This window comes from Erithacus rubecula (assembly GCF_903797595.1).
Source record: "Erithacus rubecula genome assembly, chromosome: 3".
NCBI classification, from domain to species: Eukaryota; Metazoa; Chordata; class Aves; order Passeriformes; family Muscicapidae; genus Erithacus; species Erithacus rubecula.
This window is the reverse complement of record NC_136689.1, coordinates 24,781,334-24,802,843: the sequence shown is the minus strand read 5'-3', so window position 1 is coordinate 24,802,843 and position 21,510 is coordinate 24,781,334. Positions and strand designations below refer to the sequence as shown.

General features: G+C 39.4%; 2 protein-coding genes across 4 annotated transcripts; one reads left to right on the top strand and one right to left on the bottom strand.

The window, feature by feature from the left end:
• Nucleotides 1-559: 559 nt before the first annotated feature.
• Nucleotides 560-2,847, bottom strand: DPH3 (diphthamide biosynthesis 3). Its single transcript, XM_079300171.1, has 3 exons — nt 2,713-2,847; nt 2,538-2,612; nt 560-2,097 (listed from the first exon to the last, which is right to left on the bottom strand). Exons 1-3 carry the CDS (start codon nt 2,818-2,820, stop codon nt 2,032-2,034), a joined length of 249 nt encoding a protein of 82 aa, XP_079156297.1. The 5' UTR covers nt 2,821-2,847; the 3' UTR covers nt 560-2,031.
• OXNAD1 (oxidoreductase NAD binding domain containing 1) lies at nt 2,790-21,103 on the top strand. 3 transcript variants are annotated; one of them, XM_079300168.1, is made up of 9 exons: nt 2,790-2,917; nt 7,611-7,776; nt 8,036-8,099; nt 11,230-11,336; nt 14,725-14,866; nt 17,523-17,559; nt 17,668-17,765; nt 20,001-20,109; nt 20,741-21,103. In XM_079300168.1, exons 2-9 carry the CDS (start codon nt 7,640-7,642, stop codon nt 20,893-20,895), a joined length of 849 nt encoding a protein of 282 aa, XP_079156294.1. In that variant the 5' UTR covers nt 2,790-2,917; nt 7,611-7,639; the 3' UTR covers nt 20,896-21,103. The 3 variants fall into 3 exon arrangements, with proteins under 3 accessions (XP_079156294.1, XP_079156293.1, XP_079156292.1); XM_079300167.1 differs by having other exon boundaries at nt 17,665-17,765; XM_079300166.1 differs by having other exon boundaries at nt 17,523-17,765.
• Nucleotides 21,104-21,510: the final 407 nt, after the last annotated feature.

Below are 21,510 nucleotides of genomic sequence, written 5' to 3'. Positions count from 1 at the left end.
AGATGAGTGGGAGACACTACTAAGAATCAATTAAAAGTTTTTTACATGTCATGTTTTCTTGGCACCTGCCAAGTAAAATCCAATTGATTAATGCTTTTTACAGCCATGCAGGAATCCAACCACACAGAGTACAAATAATTCTCTCCACAAGTTTCCTAAGTCAGAAAGGGCCTGACCTTCACTACATAACAAAATCTGGTCAATGATTTCTGCAAAATCTATGCACTTTTAGAGATGATACACATGGCAACTTACTTTGATGCATTACATCAAAGCATACATTCCCTGGTCTTGCATTTGAAAATTGCTACAATTCCTTTTATGTAGAGCACTTCTGGGAAAATCATGAAGGTATTTATGCAGTAGAAGTTTGAACAGGGGTTTAGGTAGGGTTCCTGTAAGTTTGCTTTACAGCATCTACTGATAGATTGAAACAATTTTTATAACCACTATGAAGAACCTCCACTATCATTACCCCAGCAGCAGCAATTCAAGACACCTGGAAATCATTATGTCTGGTATAGAAACAGAGTAAGTAATGGGCCATTATAACTACTGATGGAATCTTAAACATCTTTATTTAAATAGTCAAAATAAATATTTGATAAGGCATAGCTAACCAAAGTACCACAACATTTTTTTAAGCACATATGTCAAAGGAACACGAGTGCCACCTCCTGGTTTAGGTATGGAAAATATGGGTTGTGTTTATTGCATTCAAAACTTCCAACTAGATGTAGGGTTTTTTTCTCTCCTTTTCTTAAAATAACTAGAATGTTCAACATTCAATAGAACTCAAAAGAACTCAAAAGAACGCTGTAAGAACAAAGATAACTAAATGCAATAATGCATTAAAACTTGCTTATCTTTAGTGCCTGGAGCAAAATAGATATATAAACTCTGCACAGGTACTTTTCCCCAAATTTACCTTCACAGATGCCAACTCCTATTAAAACACAGGAATGACCACAGTTTTAAGTAAATATTCGAGTGCAGTGGCTTGTAATTCTAGAAGCAGTCTTGGAATCAATGTGGAGTATGTTCTCACAACTCTTTTCTACCCTAAATAATGTCTTTATTAGTTAAGTGAAATGTGTCCATCTCCTATCCAGGAAGTGACAGAATCTACTAAAGAAAGGCTGAGGAACTTATTACAAATGGCACAAAGAACTGCAGCCCATTTTATGTCTACTGCAACAGTCAAATCACAAAGTTGTTGAGAATATAGGGGTAAAATACAACCCACTTCCAGTTCCAGTCTGTCTGCACATTAGTAGCTGTGTAGGGATAAAAAAAAGATTGACTCCATTTCACACAACACCCTCAAAAGTGTGTCATTATTATGTCGTAGTCATTTGGTAACAACTACCAAAGTTCTTTCAAAGCAACTTTAGAAGCAATAAAAGAAACAAATCTGCTCCAGCTCAAGTGTTGCCCTCATTGCACATACATGGACAACTGCACCTTCCCCGTGCTCACAGGTGTAAAGACAATTTACCAACACTGGGTAAATGCTGACTCTGGTTCTCATTTTCCCTCCATATTCAGTATGGGCTGAAAGTACATGAGCCCACATCCTGGGAAAAGCTGCATTGTGTCAACTCTGTATGGCATTGTGTCCTATGGACTCCTAAATCTCGCATCCCAACATTTCAGCTCTGTGCCATTTCACACTCACGTATAAAGCCTGTTTTTTTCCATAGGCTAAGCCCCTGCTACACTAAATGTTATAGTTTCCCAACTCCACACTCTTCTTCTGTGTATTGACTTACTGTAAACCAGGATCATAATCCTCAAGTCTTCTGGAATACACAGAGCAACTTCTAAATTTTTTTTAAGTATAACCCTTTGGAACAAAACACACTCATGTTTGATGTCCCAGCAAACTCTCATTCATGTTAAGAAGACAGACAGTTATTGCACTTGTATCCCACAGCAGTAAGCACTTCCAGAAGGAGAACCACAACTCTTTCCACAGTCACCATCCCCATACTTTCTCATCCCAAAGCAGCACAGTCCACGATGCATTCATCAGCACTTGACCAATTCCTTGTTTGGCAAGGGTTCTGCCACGACTTCATCCCGCATGAACTGCTCCTAAAGACAGCAAGCAGGGATTTAGGCGATTTACATTGTTTTTGGATCTCCTCTACCTCACAAACACCACGAGATACACGCAGGTTAGGAAACAGAGTAGTTATAAATGGTATGAATCTGTGTCCCAAAACACGAAAGCCGTAATGTGCCTCCGAGGTAAGAAAAGCTGCCAGGGCTGCTGGAGTCAGCCACAGGAGCTCTCCATTCACATCACTGATTTCGTCCCGCCTGTCTACTACCCCACGCCCACCCAGGTAGAGGCGTCTTTTAAGGGCCAAACACGGCAAGAGGAGACCAGAAAACGAGACATCATGCAGCAGATGTAGTTCCAAACCAGGGATTTTTTTAAACGCTGCCCTACGCTACCCGCATGAGGCGGCGAACCGCGCCTCAGGGGGACCCGGCTGGAACCGCATCCGACTGCCTCCCTCCGCACCCACCTGATCGTAAATGACGCGCAGGATCAGGGAGCAGCTGGGGCAGGTGGCCACGTCCTCCCCGTTCTCCAGGTCCTCCTGCAAAAGCGCCGGGAGAGCGGTCAGGGCCCCGCCGCCCGCCCGGCCCACGGGCCGCGCCGCCCCGTTCTGCCCCCAGCCCCGCCCGGCCGCCCCTCACCCGCGTGATGAGGAATCGGTCCCCGCAGGGGCACGGGTAGCTGTAGGTCCCGGTCTCCTCGTCGTACTCGAAGTCCTCGATCTCCACCTCGTCGTGGAACACGGCCATACCGGCAGGAAGCGGCGGGAGCCGGCTCGGGGCGCACGGGAAGAGGCGGCGCCTGAGGGGGCACGGGGCGGGCTGCCGTGACGCGATGCGGCGGCGGGTAGGCGGGGGGGAGCGGGCCGGGATCCCGGGATCCGGGGGGCTCGGTGCGGAGGAGGGACCGGGGGCACAGGAGGGTGAGGGGCGGCGGGATGGGGATCCGCCAGCTCGAGTCTCCTGCCTCGCCCGTTCCTCACGGCCGGAGCCCCGCACGCCGGTCGGAAGCGGTGGCCGGGCCGCCCTCTGCGGCCGATGGCGCTGCCGGTTCCAGCCCTGGACTCCTGCCCGGGGGCTGCGGTGGAGCGGCCGGGCACGGCCGCGACCTTGTCCTTGTTCCTTTCTCGTGTCCCTGTCCTGCCCCTTGGCCGAGTGCTTCCCTTGCCCCTTGGCGCTGCGGTGCCGCCCCGCCCCGGCCGGGCACGGGCTGCCGTCCCCACACCTCCATCCAGCGCTCACCGTGCTCCCCTCAGTCCTGGGAAAAAGGGGAAAACTTCCTTTTTTGTGATTACTTTTGCAGGAAGGGCTGTTTATCTAAAGGAGTGTTTTAACGAGAGATAGCTTTTGAAAATACTTTTGAAAACACTTCCTGTGTTGCTTCTTTTAAGTGCTCTTGCTGCCCTGCCCTGCACTCCCTTGCATTATCCTACCTAGTAATTTGCACTTAAGTGTGATGAGGGGCAAGTAAAAGTAATTCTCCCTTCAGACAGTGGGATTAGTGATGTGGGATTGGGGGAAAGAAGAGATGCAGATATATATCTCAAGAGATATTAACCCAGGGCCAGTGGAGGGGATGGAGAATGAATGGCTCGCTGGTTTTAAGTGAGTAGAGGTAGAAGTCATGAAAAGTAGTGCTTGTTTCGTTCTGTGGAGCTAAGGAGGTTTATAAAAATACCGTAAATATGTAAAGGGTGGGTGTCAAGAGGATGGAGCCAGGCTCTTCTTAAGAGTGCCAACCACCAGGACAAGAGGCAATGGACAGAAACTGATGTGCAGAAAGCTCCACCTGAATGAGAGGAGGAACTTCCTTACTGTGTGAGCGATCAGGCACTGGAACAGATTGCCCAGAGGTACTGGCATCTCTCTCACTGGAGATATTCCAGAACCATCTGGATGCAATCTTGTGCCATGTGCTCTCAAATGGCCCTGCTTGAGCAGGGAGGTTGGACCATATGGGACCATGGTGGTCCCTTCCAACCTCAGTGCAAAAAGAGGGTATTTGGCATGGCTGTTCCTGTACTGGCTTGGGTAATAAAGGGAGAACATCCCACCTGACAGGAGCCTGGGAAGCTGAAGCACAGTGCTTCATGGAGGGCACGGAATTGCCAAAGAGCTGGATGAGTGAAAAAATCACAGAGGTGACAGATGGGGGGAAAGCTGTTCGTGTTTTGTAAAGGCATGAGTCACACTTGTATGTGGTAGAGGAGAACCAGGACTCATTAAATGATATTTTGGAATTTATTGGTTGCAGAGTAAAAATTGCAAATTATTTTAATTGTGTTTTTCATGTTTGGAAAGTGATGATATGGAGCAAGTTTTTTGAACTTTTTTTTTTTAACAAGAATTGTTTCTAATTTAGGATAGAGACTCAGCCTTCAAGTATTGTATCAATAAGGTCTTTCAGATGTGACTATAAAATTAGGCTGGCATTTCTTTTGTTTCCAATATTATGTATTGATATTGAACTTCAATTTGGAGATATAGATGTATATAACTGTGATGTGTTATCTGAAATATTCCAGATCATAAAGTAACCTCATGAATTTGAGAAACTGAGTTTATAGATAATATGCCAAGGTAGAGGAATGGGACTTCATTAGATGTGTATTTTGTTGTCCTAAAATATTTTGAAATTGTTAATACTTTTGTTATCAATAACATCTATACATTTGATGTAGAAAGTACTCAAGTGTTTTGTTTAAACACTTAATTACACTTTAAGTACTCTTAGTGGGAAAAAAAATTTGCTCACTGGAAGTAGAACACTTTTAAATAATTCCATTTTTTAAAGTTGCAAACTGCTGTGAAGTTAGGTGCTGAAAAATTATTAAAAATTATGGACAGTTAAAAGCTGAAGGAAGCATTTCTTATGCTTGAAAATGGGCATTTTGAGTAGTGACTGTAAATGTATTCCATTTCTCAGCAGCCTAATTTAGGGAAGCTCTGCCTTCATTCATACAAGACTACAAACAGGACAGATTACTAAGTGACCAGCTAGTGCAGCTGTTAGTGAAATCCTAGAGAGTGTAGAGTTGATTAGTTATCAACAAGCTAAATCAGTGCCATTTCAAGGGATTCAAAATGAAAAACATTTTGAAAATAAATTATGTGTGTTAAAAGAATGCATGGAAAGATATTTAAATGAATGTAAAGTGTTAATGGTTTGAAGAAGCAATGGACTGCATCATGGAAAAAGTATAATTTGATGGGTGATGATATATGATAGAGAGTTATGCTAATCCATTTTAGGAAAAATAAAGGTAGATTTACAAGGAATATCTCTTGGCTCTGTATGAACCTGTTCTTACACTTGAAGGGTAGTTCTGACTAACCTTGAATGTTTTGCATCAGTTTATCTTTCTCTGCCATACTTGAGTGTGTGGTTTTGAAGCTTCACACCATGTTTCCACTGCAGTGTATATGAGTGTCCTTCACTTTCTTTACTCTTTAGAGATGTATTATGTAGGGTATGTGGAAGTGTGAGGGATTAATGCGCTTTTAAAGAAACCTGTGAACACACAGGCTTAATTAAAATTTACAAAATTCTCCATCCAAACCCTTTTCTTTACCACTAGAAAGGGAATGCATAGTACGTATTTGATCTTTCATGCATAATTTAAAATCACAGATATGTTGGCTGGAAGGCACTTCTGAGCATCACCCAGTCAGGATTCTTGCTTGGAGCAAGACAGTTGTTCACACTGGATTAAGCCAGTCCCAGGTGTAGACATTTGTCATGAGGTTTCTGCTTTCCAGCCCTGCAGTTTCTCAGTTGCACTTTGAAGGGGAGCTCTACTATTCTAACATATTCTAACATCCACAAGTTTGCTGATCATAGAATGGCCCCATTGGTAAATCTGAGTTACATCTTCCTGACTGCTGTCTTGGCTTTAGCCCAGCTAAGGGGACAAGCTCTGAGCATTTTTCCAGATACTGAGATGGTGCTGACTGGATGTAAGCACTGCTTTTTGCCTCTCTGAAAAACAAGCACAAGTCTTTTCCCAGTCAGTTGGAGACTATGTGGTAAGTGTTTTTCATAGGTAATAGACAGTTGCCTGACAGGCATGTCAGCTGTGTCTCTTAGCAACCTTGAGTGTAACCCATCTGGCTCTGTGCATTTGAGTACATCCAGCATCTCCCAGCAGATGCTGGCCCTGCTTCTGCTTATCTCTCCTTCCCAACCAGCACTGGTACAAGCAGAGGTCTGGGTGCAGGCTTTGCCTGTAAAGACTGAGGCAAAAGGAACATTGAATACTTCAGCCTTTTCCATATCATCTCTGGCAAGGTCTTCCCCTTGTGGAAGACTGAAACATTGATGGTTAATGGCTCAAGCAGTTGTCCATTAGGAAAAGCTGCAGGGGCTTTGCCGAGGCCAGGCTGCACTCCTGGACTGAAGGGCAGGAGGAGAGGTTTGGGTGTGTGGTGGGAATCCTCTGATCTGCATAAAAGCAGCTCAGGGGCAGGGAGGGTGAGCACCACCACCAGAGGATGGCCACAGCAAACTGACCTTTGTTTAGCAACAAGCTGGGTTTGAGCCAGATGAGGGAAAAGCCAGTAAAAAGCAGGTGCAGCTGAGGTGGGAGAAGGCTTTTTATCTTTCCAGTGTACTCCCTTACACAGCTGGGCCAGCTGTAAATCTCCCCTCCCAGGGAAGGTATCAGGACACTGGTGTTCACACCTGGGCCTGAAGGTGTTCATCCCTTCCTTTGGGGCAGAACTGGCTCAGGTACACTGGCACAAGGCAGCTCTCATGGCTTAGAGGGCATTACAACCCATCAAAGACCCCAAAGTGCCCCCAGACTTTTATTTTTGAGGCCTTCCAGCAGACACTGCACATGATCACCAGTGTTGGAAAAGACAGTGTAAAACTCCCCCCAGGGAGGTGCCTGGGCATTCCCACCTGAACCTGAACATATTGAACCCAGTGAGATCTATGTTTCATGGGATTTCCCCACCCCTGATGGTTCAGATCTCCATCACTCTAAGTGAAATTGCAACAATCAGTTCTTGTCACTGGATCCATGAGTGATTGTCTTTCCTCCCCACTATCTTCTCTTATCCTTTCTTTCTCTTCATTTCTTTTCCTTATATATTTTCTTAAGTGATTCTTTTATACTTCTATATTGTTTCATTTCTACAGATGATAACCAAAAGGGTTCTGTATCTCCTTTACATTGCAACCAAATTGTTCTAAAACAAACCTGCATTATACGTATTTGTGTGGGTGTGTGTGTATATATATATAAACACTGGTCATTCAGTGTCTTTTCACTCTTGTCTGCCCCAAGGAATCTATCAACAAGAAGCTCAGTTATCCTCACCTTTAGGAGTGGGCATAACATCCATTCACTTGATGGAGCACATTTTCACTTGTTTATGAAACTTTCATGCTTTCAAAATTCCCTCTCATACTTTGTCTGTTGCTAGTTTTAGCTCCAGCTGAGATTTGACTTTTCTGATTTAAGGGAAATAAAAGCTGAAAAGCCATGTCAAACACTATATGCTTCATTTAACAAATATTTATGACTTTTTTTCAGGAAGCAGTGATTCTGAAGACTGCCTGGTCATGATGGCTCATGCTACTGTTTCTGTGGGTTGCACTGTTCCTCAGTTACTGAGAGGTGCTCAGAGCAGGATTTTTCCCTCTCATTCTCCATTAGGGGTGTTGAGACACTCCACTTTTTGTTACTGCACAGGGAATGGGTAGGTTATCCACTTCCTTGTTTTATTTAAGAGATTGCCATGGTAAAACTGTCAAAATCAAACTGAAAAATTACTACAGACCTATAAATGCTTAATTTACCTCCCAATTATATATTTATATTTAATTCTTATTTAGATTTATGTCATCTGTAGTCTGGATTACACTGGTAAATTGTTATGTTAATAGAAATTCATATCAGTAAGGGACAGTAGCACAGCTGTCAAAATTACAATTATCTTTGTTTGCTTTTTCTTGCAGCACAATAAAATCAAAAAGGAAAATGGATCATCTAGAGAGGACAGCAAATAATTTTCGACAGGAGGTTAGTGTTCTGTTCTTTAGGATGCAAGTAATTTTTTTCTTCTTTGCTTCCAAGATAATTATATTGGATTATAATATTCGATTCTTAGGCTCCATTTTGCCTTCTGCTGGAGTCTGGTTTACTTCTTTTTCTCCTCATTTCTTATCTTTGTTACTGGTATAAAATTAGCATATTTAGTGCTCAGTGGGTGAAATGTAATGAGTTTTAAAAAATTTCAGTGATATGATGCTGTTTATTTTGGACAAGAAACAATAGATTTCTAGCCAAGTATGGATTATAATAAATAATGAAAGCATGTGGATACCCATCATCTCCACACAGATTTCCCAGATTTTTATGGATTTCTACAATTCTAGTTTAGATTTGAGATTAAAAATGTGGAAAATGTCCTTTTATAACACAGGCAGTAAGACAAAAAGTGTAGACATTTTGAAGGGAGAGATGATAGACAGCTGTAAAAAAGATCTTCAATTGTATCTATTTTAGCTCACAAATATAAGGAAGATAGAGCATTGTTCTTATTCTGCTTATTCTGGATCTGTTTTGAGCAGCAAGCATTCTTTTTCATTCAGAGGGGAGCATACCCTTGTATTTAATACAGGTATTTCCCATCTGTAATAAGCTGAAGTAGATGCACAGATCCACACAGTGGATGTACAGTGGGTGTACATGAAGTCCTTCTGTGCTAAGTTTTTCCCTAACTGTAGTAGAGAATAAGTCACATTCTTCTCAAAAGAAGGTGGGTGCAGGGGATATATAGAAGATTAAGCACTGTGTGACATGGGCTGTAGATGGATGATCTGTCTGTCACCAGAGCTGTGAGAACCATGGAGCTGTGCCTCAGCTATTGACACCTAATGCCAGCTCTTCCCTGAGTACAGATCAGCATTGCTTGTGGACATCCAGCTGCTCTGGTAGATCCTGTTTATCCCAGAACATGGATGTAGAGACAGGCACAGACCAATGCAAGTTCTCATTTGCTTCTGACACAAAAAAATGATGGCACATTTGGGTGTTGCAGCCATGGGGGTTTTTTAATATTTATTGCTTGGCTTGCCTCCTTTCTTTGATCAATGTCAATACCTGAAAAATACATGGAAAATGGACCCTTGTGTGGTGTTGGAAGCTCAGGGTTTGCACAGGAAGCTGTAAGGCACGAGAAGGAAGCTGTATGAGATAGGTGAAAGAGCAGGGCTCAGTTCTTGCTACTGCACATTCTCTGCATATCAGAGGATTATGCTGGGGTTTTTTTTTTAATGCTTGATTTATTCTTTGTTGCTTTATTTCTGACCACTTTAGAATCAGTTTATTTTAAATCCTCTGTTTTAAATTCCATATAATCAGCAGTTGGCTTCCTTCAGCCAATATTGCCTTATTTGGCCATTTCAGTCCTGTAAAAGATGAAAGACTCATAAATCTGTGTTGCATTAGTGTGAATGCTATAGAACATTGCCTGTTGAAGAGTGATAATGTGAAGGACTAGGGCAAGGAAAAGTGACTAACACTTCCTTGAAATACAGCTGCAAAGTCCAGAATCCTGTGCCCTCCTCTCTCTCACTGCAGCCTTGCCCTGGCCAGTTGGATACCCTTGTGATGGTCCAAAATACTGGCTGAATGTCTTTGATCACCCTGACTCAAATTTAATTTCTGAGAACTTTATACCAATTAAGAATTAAATTTCCAGTACTCTTGCAGCTCTCTCAGCCAAATAACAAATTAAGGAGTGTACTGAAGAGTAAAGAAGGGAATGAAAAAGATCCAAATTTAATGTCCCTTTCCTACAGTTCTCCATCAAATCAGCCATTGAAGTGATGTATCTGACATTTCTCTTGTTAACTTTGACTGACTTCATTCCTCATTTAATACTGTCTGCTAAAGTGGAACAGGCATCCATGCTACTTCATTTTAAATTAGCAAGTGTCCTGCTGTTTAATGTGACAGGGGCTGTGTTCAGATGTTGCCTTATGAATAAATTAATTTCCTGACATATGTTTTAAATTACAGCATTGTTGCTTAGTTTTTTTTTTTAAATCTGTTTGATCTTAGACAAATGAGAAATAGTAGAGTTGTGGTGGTATTTTGAGTATTTCCTTGTGTGGTAAGTAACATCAGCATTTTTAACAGTAAAATATGTGTATTGCTCTATGTAGAAAAAACTTAGGGCATTGCTTTCTTTGTAGAGGAAAAAGGTTAATAATTATATAAAAAAAAAACCTGCAAAGGAAGGCTAGGGAGGGGATGAAAATCCATGTTGCAGTGATGGGCATCAAAGAATTCAAATGGGGTGCTTATCCCCAATTTTTTTTTTTTTTTTACTTTTCTTTTTCACTCCTTGAAAGTCATATCAGCTATGGCTCTGATGTATCCTCCCATGTGGCTGCCAAACAAAATCTCCTCTGTTACCCAGCCAGCAGATCTTGTGTCTTGGTTTCCCTGTGGTCTTATGGGGATGCAGGGAGTAAACACAAGGCTGGTTGCTTTTCTTTCATTCATGCATTAACATTAGATGCATTTCAGTAATGCTTTTAGTTACTTAAATCAGTCTAGATCCAGAATTCTCCCTTGGACTTCATCTGCAACTGATTTTTTCACAAGTTTCCTTCGTCTTTCTAGCAGAGATCTTTTTACTTTGTTGCTGGAGGATGCAGGAGTGTGTGTCATGTATAGATGTCTGAATAATCTGATAAGTGATAACTAGCAATCACCTCTCTTTATAGCTATGTTCTCTTCAACTGAAATAAAATAAGTTTGTATATAATCTTAGAGAAAGTGACAGACATGGTAGACTTCAAGTACAAACACTGTTCTCCACTCAATGACTATTTAAGTGAATCATGGAATCATAGAATAGTTTAGGCTTGAAGGGACCTTAAAGATCATGCAGTTCCACCCCTCTACCATGAGCAGGGACACCTTTTACTAAGCCAAGTTGCTTAGGGCCCCATCCAACCTAGCCTTGAACAATGCCAGGGATATAATCCATTTTTTGTTTCAGTGAAAAATGTTGGTGCTATAGGTTATGAAATGCTGTGGGTACCATGGGAAGTGATGGATGTCTCATGCATGGCTTCTTGAGTGCTTTTGCTGCAAATTATCTACATACCATAATGGCTTCTTTTTCTTTTGTTAGGTAATTACACAAGCAAAAGTGTGTGGAATCACCAATGAATCAGAGACAGTCAAAAGGCTTCGTTTGGCAATTGCAAATAAGGATTTTACTTTCAAAGCAGGACAATGGTAAGGTCTTCTGGTATATTTGGAAGGGAAATTACTAAAAGTCCACTGTAACAAAGTGCTGAAAGGTCTCTGATCCTTGGGCTGTGGAAAAAGTTGATAATTTATATAATACAATGTTTTCTTATTGGATGCTCTGTCAAACAGCTGATATTTGGCATAATTTTTAAATAGTCATTATAAAAATGGTAATATTACTATTAAAAGGGCAGAAGTGGATATTCTTTAAATGTTCAGTTATACTGTTTTGTTATTTTCCTGTGGTTTATTATATTACATTGTTTTTCCAGGAGTACCTTGAAGTTCACTGCACTTTATTCTGAGACTGTTGATTTGCAAGTTACTTAGTTTTGGTTTATTTCTTTCCCTTGAAGTTTCCATTCTGAAAATTAAGCCTGTTAGGTCAGATTAATATATTAATGTAAATAGGCAAATTTGAAAATAAAAACATTGAATGATTAAGCCTTTGAAACAATTAGCTGTTTGTTTAAACAATTTTACAATTTTTTTTCCCAAGGAAGTAGTGGATTTTCATGTTTGTCATCCTTCCTTGTTAAAAATACTCTCACTCAGTAACTTTTTTTTTTTTCTCTTAGAAATTAATTTAAAACTAGGAGTAGTTGCTTTTGGCAATGGACATTTAAATGTTCTTAAACTTTTTATTGGCTTTGGCCATCTGAAAGTGGTTTTGCTGAAATCAAAGTATAGCTGCTAGGGCATTAACAGCATATGTTACTCATGGAGTGTTAATATGCTGGCTTTTAAATTTAGAACCAGAACACAAGATGCTGATTAGCAATAATTTGTTTGTGAAGTAATTTGCTGCAGTTTTTGCACATGTGCAGTGACTCATATTAAATTCTTGCTTGCCAGTACTTGCAAAGTACATTTACCCTCCAAAAATGTTTTGGAAATTATCATGCTGAAAACTGAAAGCTTTAATTATAATTACTCTTCTTCATTTTCTTCTTCCTTGAAAGTGTTCTAATGCTAAGGTACACACCAAATTCTCTGTACTTGTATTTATAAACTGGGGTTGCTTTTTTTTTTGATGAGCAGTACTAAACAATACATTTTCCTGAGCAGAAAAGGCTAACTTGTTAGGATTTGCTATAGTAAGATGTTACGGCCAAAGATTGTCACAAAAATGTTTACATTTCCTGGAAGTGTTTTCAATATTGAGCTTTTCAGAAGCAAAAGTGAATTTGTTTTGCAAGCACTTAGCAAGATGCTGGTCTTTATCTGACTTCAAATAATAAGACTTGTTGCTGTCACACCTTTTGATTTACTAAAACATGCATTGAGGTATATGCATGTTACAAATTCTTTGAAGAAGTAGCTTTATGGTTTTAGTGTTTCTGATCTCTTACTCCAGCAATGGGTAATTATTAATAATTTCTTAAGGTTATGATTTAGGTGGGTTTTAAAAGGAGGGAAGTGAAAATCCACCCTGAGATCTCTAGTTTACATATTTTCATGCCTCTCCTTGTGGGTTTTCTTCCATTTTTTCCCTTCTGCTGCTCTTTTCTCTTAGGTTGTCACAGGTAGCATTTCTTCAGGAGCCCCCTCACCCTTCCTAATGTGGCTGAGACAAGCCATCAGAGCTAGTCCACTATAAAACAGTAAACAGTGCCTTGAAATCTCTCATAGTCATGCACTTGGGAAAGAAAAAATACATCTGCATTAGTATTTGGGAAAGGTAAAAACCATGTTTGATGTAGGTTTTGCAGTAATGTTTGTGTGTCTCCCCACCAGGCACAGATAAGGTTTCCCTTTACATGCCAAGGAGAACATTTTCACTTGAATGTAAATTGTGACTTTACAGCATAAATTCTCATATTTTTCATTAACTGAAGTTCATCTTAAGTAGTAAGATTATTTTCCACCAGAGGGAGGTAAAGAGCTTCAGTAGCATTGTGAGGTGTTCTTTGGCAGGATAAACGCTGCAATTCAAGAGCCTTTCTCAGATCCCACAGCCTGTCAGTAAAGCTGGGCCCCACAGGCAGTGGGGCTGCACAAGCTGAGGACACTGAAATAAGCCTTCTCCATTTTTTTGGCTGTAGACTGTTCTTTTGCAGTCAGGTATCTTTATGCACCATCAAGATACTACAAGCGTAAAGTTAAAAGTTACCACTCTGTATATATTCTTCGAGAGAGAGAACTTTTTCTTCAAAGGGTGAATTTTGTGTGGAGTAAGCAGACAAGATTTTTTTTTTCTTCAAAAAGTGGTGAACTACTCAAACTGCTTCTTTCTTTCCTCAAGCATTTGTGTTCTCTGTGAAGAACACAGCCTTGCTGTTTAAAGAAGGTACCTGTGCAGTAGAAGCCAGTCTGTATTTCTTGTTGCAGCCTCACTTAACTAATACTGAACCAGCCTAACCCAGGCTTGAATTGAATAATGGTTCTCTAGTACATGGCATTATCAGTGTGATTGGTTCCTAAGGGCAGCAGCACAACTAATTATAAACATTTGGTTTGTTTTAAAATACAGGGATTTTGTTATGTGCTGTAGAAAGCAGAAGCATTTAAAGGTTTAAGGAACATAGAAGAGTTCAGGTGATAGATCACAAACCAACTTGTAATTTTTTTCTGATAATTATTTGGAAGCCTCATCAAGGCTTATCAAAGCCTTACTTTCATGAGACATAATTATAGTTCATATATAGTAATGGCTTGCCTTCCATACTCTCTAATGGTATTGCAGAAGCTTAGCTACATGTTACTTTCTTATCTGTACAAACTCATGCATAGTTTACTTTTAAGCTGAAAGAAACAAAAATAGTAGGAATTTATTCCAGTTCAATTTCCTATAACCTAAGAAGCTTTATCTGCCACCAGAGGAAGCTGCAGTTCTGCTGCCAGTTGTAGACTTCTTATATGGAAAATCTTTTACATACTGTTGATTTTATTTCAGATATTTAATCTACCCAGGGAAAAAAAAAAAAAGTGCTTAATATGAATTCATTTCCCTAAAATTAGAATGCCAGTCTTCTTATGTTTGAAAATTGAAGAGCCCATCAAAGGGACCGAAAAATGTGGGAATTAAGCTACTCTAGCAGACCATAATCATATTTTTGTTCTAATATGCAAATAATTTATTTAAAACACTTAGAATTCTAGTCTGTTGTGAGATGTGACATCTAATACTAAAAGCAGAATGGTTTGAAAATCTTCTAGTTTAGCAAACATGATGACATAGTTCTAAAAGAAAATAATTCTAAGGAAATGATGTTACTCAAGCTTAACTCCCTTTTCAGAAAACATTACAGAAATTAGGATCTTGTAAAGGAAAGATAATTGAAACAAAGGCAGCCACATTTTTTGGCTATTGTTGTCCATGTTTGGGGTTGTTGGCTTCTTTTTAAAAATTTTGTGTTTGATCTATTTCTAGGGTCGATTTCTTTATTCCTGGAGTATCTGTAGTTGGGGGATTCTCAATATGTTCAAGCCCTGGCCTGTTAGAACGAGAAGGAATACTAGAGCTGGCAGTAAAGCACACTGTTCATCCTCCTGCTCACTGGATTCACACTGAGGTAAATGGAATTAACTGTGAGATTTGGCTTGCCTTTTTTTTTTCTTTTTAATTGAGGCAAATGGGTGGTGTGTGTTTTTAGACCATTTTGTGCTATTAACTGCAAAACTGACACTGACTTCCTCAAGCACTTTGGATACAACATAAATACTTTTGTTCACTAAGGGATTGAAACTGGATGTTTATATGAAAATATGGTTATTGTGATCTTTTGACACAACTTGTGCTTACAGTGGACTTAAAGTGATGTTACAGTCAGTGTATATAAGGGTTCTCACTCCTTTGGAATTTATGAATTTAAAAACTTTGAGAAACCTCTGTTCTAACTTACATCCTTGAAAACAGGCAGTTTTACACATTACAAAGTTACCTTTGATAACCTTCCATAATCCCTATTTCTGGAAATATAAACTGGGAATCATTGATAAATCACAGATAGATGTAGATGATTAAAGGGAAGCCAAGGAAGATTCTTAGAATGGTTTTTCTGAAATGATAAAACATTTCAGAATATCTACAATATTCTTTAAAATACACAATATTTTTGTAATAAAGACATAACACAAGCCATGTTTCATCAATGATCTGTCCTATCAACTTGTGTTCTTGTCAAAGTCTCTGGAAACTACTTAAGAATTTTTGATGTTATAGATCAGTTTTTGTTGCTGAGTTTTCTGGTGGAATTTATAGGATAAATCTGTAGTTAAGGGGTAAACATCAAACTTGATGCTGTGGAGAAACCTCCAGGGTATACATGGACTCTTTCAGCTAAACAAAAGTGCATGCTTTTCTTTAGGAAACAAATGGGAAAAATAGCAGCCTAGAATTTGAAAATGCTGTATATATGGTGACAAAACTGATGCTCAATTGTTTAAAAGTTGCTCCTAAAGGAAGTTGATATCTCAGGTTAAAAATATTATGGGAATAGTTAGCACTCATTTCCTCACTCCATCTGTGTTTTTTGCAGGTATTTATTTCTTAATATTACTGTGTGTAAAATAGTAAATTTTAGCACCATGTACTTTATATAACTTAAAAAAGATGTAGCATTTTCTTTAAAAATATCCATGTAATGTATTGATTTGCTACACTTCTCTGCCTGAGCTGTGTTTATAAACTAGACTACAGGATGACATTTTCTCATGGTATTACTCCAGAATTTTACTATTTTTTCTTGTATGCTGAATTAACTGTCCCCATTGTCATGGCCAAAGCATGGGAATATCTAGAAGACTGCTGGTTAAGAGATTCTTCCCAATTCCCATGTCCAATCTTGAGGAACTATGGCTACTTAAGGGGGCAGGTGTGAGATTGAGGAAATAAGCATTTTTAGGGAGAAACAAAGGGAATATTCTGTGTCTTCCTTAAGTGACATGAATCTGGTACACTTGTGGATTCATGCTTCTCTAGACCAGAGTAAAACTTGGTGGGAAAGTCTGGCAGTGTACATCACAAGGAAGAGAGAAATCAGTTTCAGATAATGAATGCTCATTGTCCTACACTGTACTTGAGAGACAATAATTCTGCAGTAATTAAGAAAAGCAAGAAAGTTGTTGGGTGTTTTTAATGATCATGCTTACTATCTTAGGAACCCGTGTGTTCTCTGCAGTACATCCAAGGGCATCCTTCTTGCTCTTGGTGGAATTGTTACACATTTAAACCTTGGGCATCTGTGTAGCCTTCATTAATTGAACTCCTTTTGTTTCAATTTACTGTTTCTTGCTATGAAAATAATTCTTTGAAGGAAGTGTTTTCATTCTCTAAGGTAATTTTTCAGCAGCTTGTAGGTTCTCTCTGCTCTATTCCCACCTTCCTTCATTTCCCTATCCCTCTTCATTTTATCTCTTAAAACCTATATATTGGCCTAAGTACTCTTATTTATTCTGTCAGCTTGCAGTGATGTAGAAGAACTCACCCAACTTCTCTGTACTGCAGCTTCACCCTTCAGACCAGGATGCAGTGCTGGTTTACCAAGGAGAGACTGACCCAAGTGATTTTTTGGTCATAGCTTCTGTTTTCTGTATATATAAAAAACATGCTTGGACATATTTCTTTAGGAAATAATTTCTTGCATACAAGTGGAGAGTAAGAGTGAGGATTTTCCCCTGTTTTTTCTTCTTCTGTGTCTCTGAAGTTGCAAATGCAGAAGTGATTCTGCAAGAAATATTCTTGTGGATACTTACTTCACTTCTGTGTGGTTTTTAATTTTAAGGAATGGGGATGGAAAAACTTTCTGTGTGTGCAACTTATTCTGACCTCTGACCTCATAAGAAGGCCTTTTTTGGCATGAAGCTGGTTTTGGGTAGAAGTGTAATTTCACATGTTGAGCTTGGGTTTTCACAACCACATATTGCTGTTGGAAAACTCTATGTGAATTGTTCCTCTTTCAACTCTCATGGGGATAAGAAGGGGGAGTCACCATCCTGCCTTACCATAAGACTGAAACTTTTTAAAGTAGAACTAGATCCCTAGAGGCACTAGGGTACTTCAGATACCTGGAAAATGTGTGTATATTTTAAAGTCATTCTGTTTTCCCTTCACTAGTCAATTAAAATAAAAATCATAGCCTGGCAAACCTTGTGACTGGGATGCAAAAAGAATAAGGTTTCAACTTTTGCATTTAGTTCTGAAATTAAATATCTTCTTTTCCATCCTAGTGTACTCTTGACTCAGAAGTGGCTCTGCGAGTGGGAGGTGATTTCTTCTTTGATCCTCAGCCTGGTGACTCCCCAGTAAACCTAGTGCTGATAGCAGGGGGTGTTGGAATTAACCCATTGTTTTCTATACTGCTGCATATAGCAGATCTTCATGGATACCAAGAGGGTAAAGGGAATAGACACAAATTGGGAACAGCGAAGCTGTACTACAGTGCCAAAAACACGAGCCAGCTCTTATTTAAGGTAAATCAAAAGTTTTTTAAAAATACATGTCTCAGCTATTCACTGTTAGTGTATCAATGTTACCAAATTCCAGAGAGTCCTTCTGTGTGAGACACTGTACAGAGAGAAAAGTCACTTCCTGCCTCAAATCCCATGTGTGTTTTGTTAACTGCTTGTGCCAAATTAAGGCTGTTACTGGACATACCTGCTCCCATTGGTTTTGATAAGTTAATTACCTCTAAATTTTACTATATCCCTGCATTTTACTATGAACTTCTGAGAGCATTGTGGTATACTAAAGATTATATATATATATATATGTATATACACACTGAGAGTATGCATGCATAGTGCTGTAATACTGTAACCACATAGTCTAAGTAAAGATTGTATTGAAGGTAAGGACTAGAAAAGAGTAATTATATCCAAAGGAAACACTTTCTAAAATGACAGCTCTATTGATAATGCATTAGTTGCTAATAAGTACTAGTGTATGAATGAAGGATTTATAGCTGCTTTTAAAACTGCTTGTGCAGCAGTTAGAGATCAGATGTGACACTCAGCTGTTAAGGGTTATTGACAATATTTTACCATCAAATTAGCACGGCTTCTGTAAAGAAGCATTCAAAATTATTTATGGGATTTTGAAGTAATGAAAGCTTTTGATTGTAAGATTAAGAGCTGTCATGATTCCAGAAACTGTGTATAGGATCCATCACTAGTTTTGTTTCTGTACTTCTACCATGTTTATAGATATACAGATATTTGCTTTCTTTGAAAAGTCATTTTGTTGCTAGAAGCAGAATACTCTGCTCTTCCTTTTGGCCACCTACTGATCTCCCAGTCTGTTCCAAGCATGCACAGGTTTTTCTGGTGCTGGTGCTGACATTCCTGACATTCACTTAAACAGTTTTATGACAGCAAAACTTTTGAACTAAAGCTTCTGGGACAGAAGAGAACACAGTGTCATGCACAGTGCTTAAAATATATCCCTCCTTCATTCTTCACATGTCCCTCAGATCCAGAACATGTCTGTCAAAATTCTTCACTTCTGTGCAGAGAATTGAGGAAATAGTCTCTAGCAGCCTTTATGCTGTTGTGACAAACATCTGTACAGGATGTGTACAATCTCCAGGAGGACCTGCTGGGTTATCACTGATGGTTTGGAGGATGTGGTCCCTGAAGGAGCAGCTGTGTATGTGCTGACAAGGGCGAAGAGAGATGCCACTGTGGGGTCTGATCCTCACTGTGGATGTGCTCACATGTCACAGGCTGAGGCACTGGAAATACCCTTAGTGCAAATGATAGAAGCAACAGCATTAGGGGTACAAAGACAGCAAGTCAATAGGAGAGGTGCTGGTAGAACACTGTACAGCACTGGCAGTATGTGCTGCTCTTCATCCCATGTCTTTGAAGGGAATCAGGAATAGATTTTCTACAAAACAGAATCTTTCTGGGTTGTTTTGTTAAGCAACCCAGGGCAGACTCAGTGTAGTAACTAGTTAACAAGCAAACACTTTACAAAATGAGCGAATCTACCTAGAAATTATTTCAGAATATTTTAAGGGATTTCCAATGTCTGTTCCAGCAGTGAAAATCCTATATAATGCCAAATCTAGACAGTAGCTAAATCTTAACTTCAGAACTAATTACAGCATCTGACTAAGACATTCTTTTTTTTGCTATGATTTGAACTGAAGCCACTGGGGGGTTTGGTGGTAACTTACCACAGCTGTGACTTAGGGAACTGAAAATGAGTTTATACTTTCTACTCTGGTAAAAATAACATTAACATTACGTGGTAGCTGGTTTTACTTGAGAACATGAGACAGTAAAGGGTCTAGTGACCTTATCACACAAGACTCAAAAAGTTCCTAACTAATGGTAAATACATACTGCAGGGGTTTTTTTTAAATGGAAAGCCCCTATGGAAGGGGAAGGAGGAAATACTGAGAATTCATAAGGGGAAAAAACTGGGAAATGACTTAACTGGATCTTAGGTCCAAATCTTGCAGATTGAAATCCATGTCAGAAAAGGAGAAAAGCACTAACATAGCTGGCAGGGTATTCCCATTCCAAGTGTGGGAACTGTGTGTGTGTGCAGGTCAGGCCTGTGGAATCACACCCATCAGGTTCTCAGTGCTGAAATGCAAAGTCTTGGTTCTCAGTAATAATCACTGGCATTCTGGGACTGTGTGCATACATCTGCTTTGATTTAATGGCCTGTGGTGTAAGCAAGTGTGTTTAACATTACAGAAAAATATTCTTGGTTTGATGAAGGCATTTCCTGGAAAGATCACATGTTGTTTCCACGTCACCCAGCAGCACTCACAGATCTGTAAAGAACTGCAGCCACACATTACAGGTAAATGTCAGGGCATTGTACAGAGATGCTATCTGAAGCCCCAGTTTGATTACATCCTACAGGATGAAGCAGTGCATAATAACCCAGCATTTTTACATTTAAAGGTTCAAAATGAGATGTGAGTAAAACAATTTTTCTGTACTTTGCTTCGCATAAAAATTTTTCTTTGCAATTTTTGTTCTCCTCTGTTAATCCTAAACTTCACACTGATATTTCCCACTGTAGACTTGATTCCAGAAACTATTAAGCAAATGCTGTTTACTTTGCTTAAGGTGGGACTGATGAAGGATAAGCTGACTGCTTTTAAGAGATACTTCAGCATGTTTCCATTTTTGCTGTATTTGTGTTAGAGATACCTACTTTCTTCATGTGAATGTAGGATTTTACTTGTCCGTAAGCCATATTCCTCCTCTGTGACTAATACCTTCTGCATTCCAAGTGGAAGAACTGATCTAAATCCCCTGAAAAACAAATATTTTTGGAAGCCCCAAATCTCAATACCTATTATCCTTAAACAGGCCAGGCATTTTTAAGAAATGAGTGCTTGAAATACCTCTAACCAGACATCATTTTTGAAGTGACTTAATGATTAGTATTTCTGATCTCATTTCCTACTTTTTTTCTTTGTCAGAGGGAAGAATATCTGCAAAGGATCTAGAGAAACACGTATCCAATGATACTTCATGGTACATCTGTGGTCCCCCTCCAATGATAGAATCTATATCCAAACTACTCACTAACATTGGTGTTCCAAGAAACTGTGTTTTCTTTGAGAAATGGTGGTAGTGACACTGCTGAAGAGAAAATTATATTATTTTTTCCAGTGCATTTTGATAAGCTAAAATGTACAGAAATGGACTATGAATTATTTGGAAGATTTTAACAAAGATGTCCTCAATGATGGAAGTGGTCCTTTAATTTAACTGTAATACACCTGTAATACAGTGCTGCTGCTTTGGGGAAAAGTGATTTTATATTAAAGACATTAACTGTTCTGGTTTTTTGATGATCTGCCTTTTCTTATGGGTAGCAGTGTGTTTTCACTTTATACAGTTGATTGTTAGTCAGCTTTTTAAAAACCTTCAATGTCTGATTCAGCACTTGTAGAGAATTACTTGTGCAGCAGTGCCAGGTCTGTTTATAAGGATAATTCAGGCCACAACCTCTGAATCTTCCCCAAATGAGTACACACTTCCCTCCCCAGCTCTATAGAATACATTTACTGTCTTTATAGAAGAGGAGCTGCTGTATTGTGACTTCCTTCTCTTGCTATTTCTTCTCAGAAACCACCACCTTTATGTGGTTTATATAAGTAAGTCAGTTGTGTTGACAAAGATATTTTCTTATAATCCTGTTTAGCCCCAAGTTAAAAGTGTTGAATACAGCAGTCTTAGGAATTCC

Coding starts and splice junctions, on each gene's coding strand:
- DPH3 (XM_079300171.1), bottom strand. CDS start 2,820: ATGGCCGTGTTCCACGACGAGGTGGAGATCGAGGACTTCGAGTACGAC. Junction 2,613..2,712: donor ACCGATTCCTCATCACGCGG/GTGAGGGGCGGC, acceptor GCGCTTTTGCAG/GAGGACCTGGAGAACGGGGA. Junction 2,098..2,537: donor TGCGCGTCATTTACGATCAG/GTGGGTGCGGAG, acceptor TGCTGTCTTTAG/GAGCAGTTCATGCGGGATGA.
- OXNAD1 (XM_079300166.1), top strand. CDS start 7,640: ATGATGGCTCATGCTACTGTTTCTGTGGGTTGCACTGTTCCTCAGTTA. Junction 7,777..8,035: donor TGTTACTGCACAGGGAATGG/GTAGGTTATCCA, acceptor TTTTTCTTGCAG/CACAATAAAATCAAAAAGGA. Junction 20,110..20,740: donor ACTGCAGCCACACATTACAG/GTAAATGTCAGG, acceptor TTTCTTTGTCAG/AGGGAAGAATATCTGCAAAG.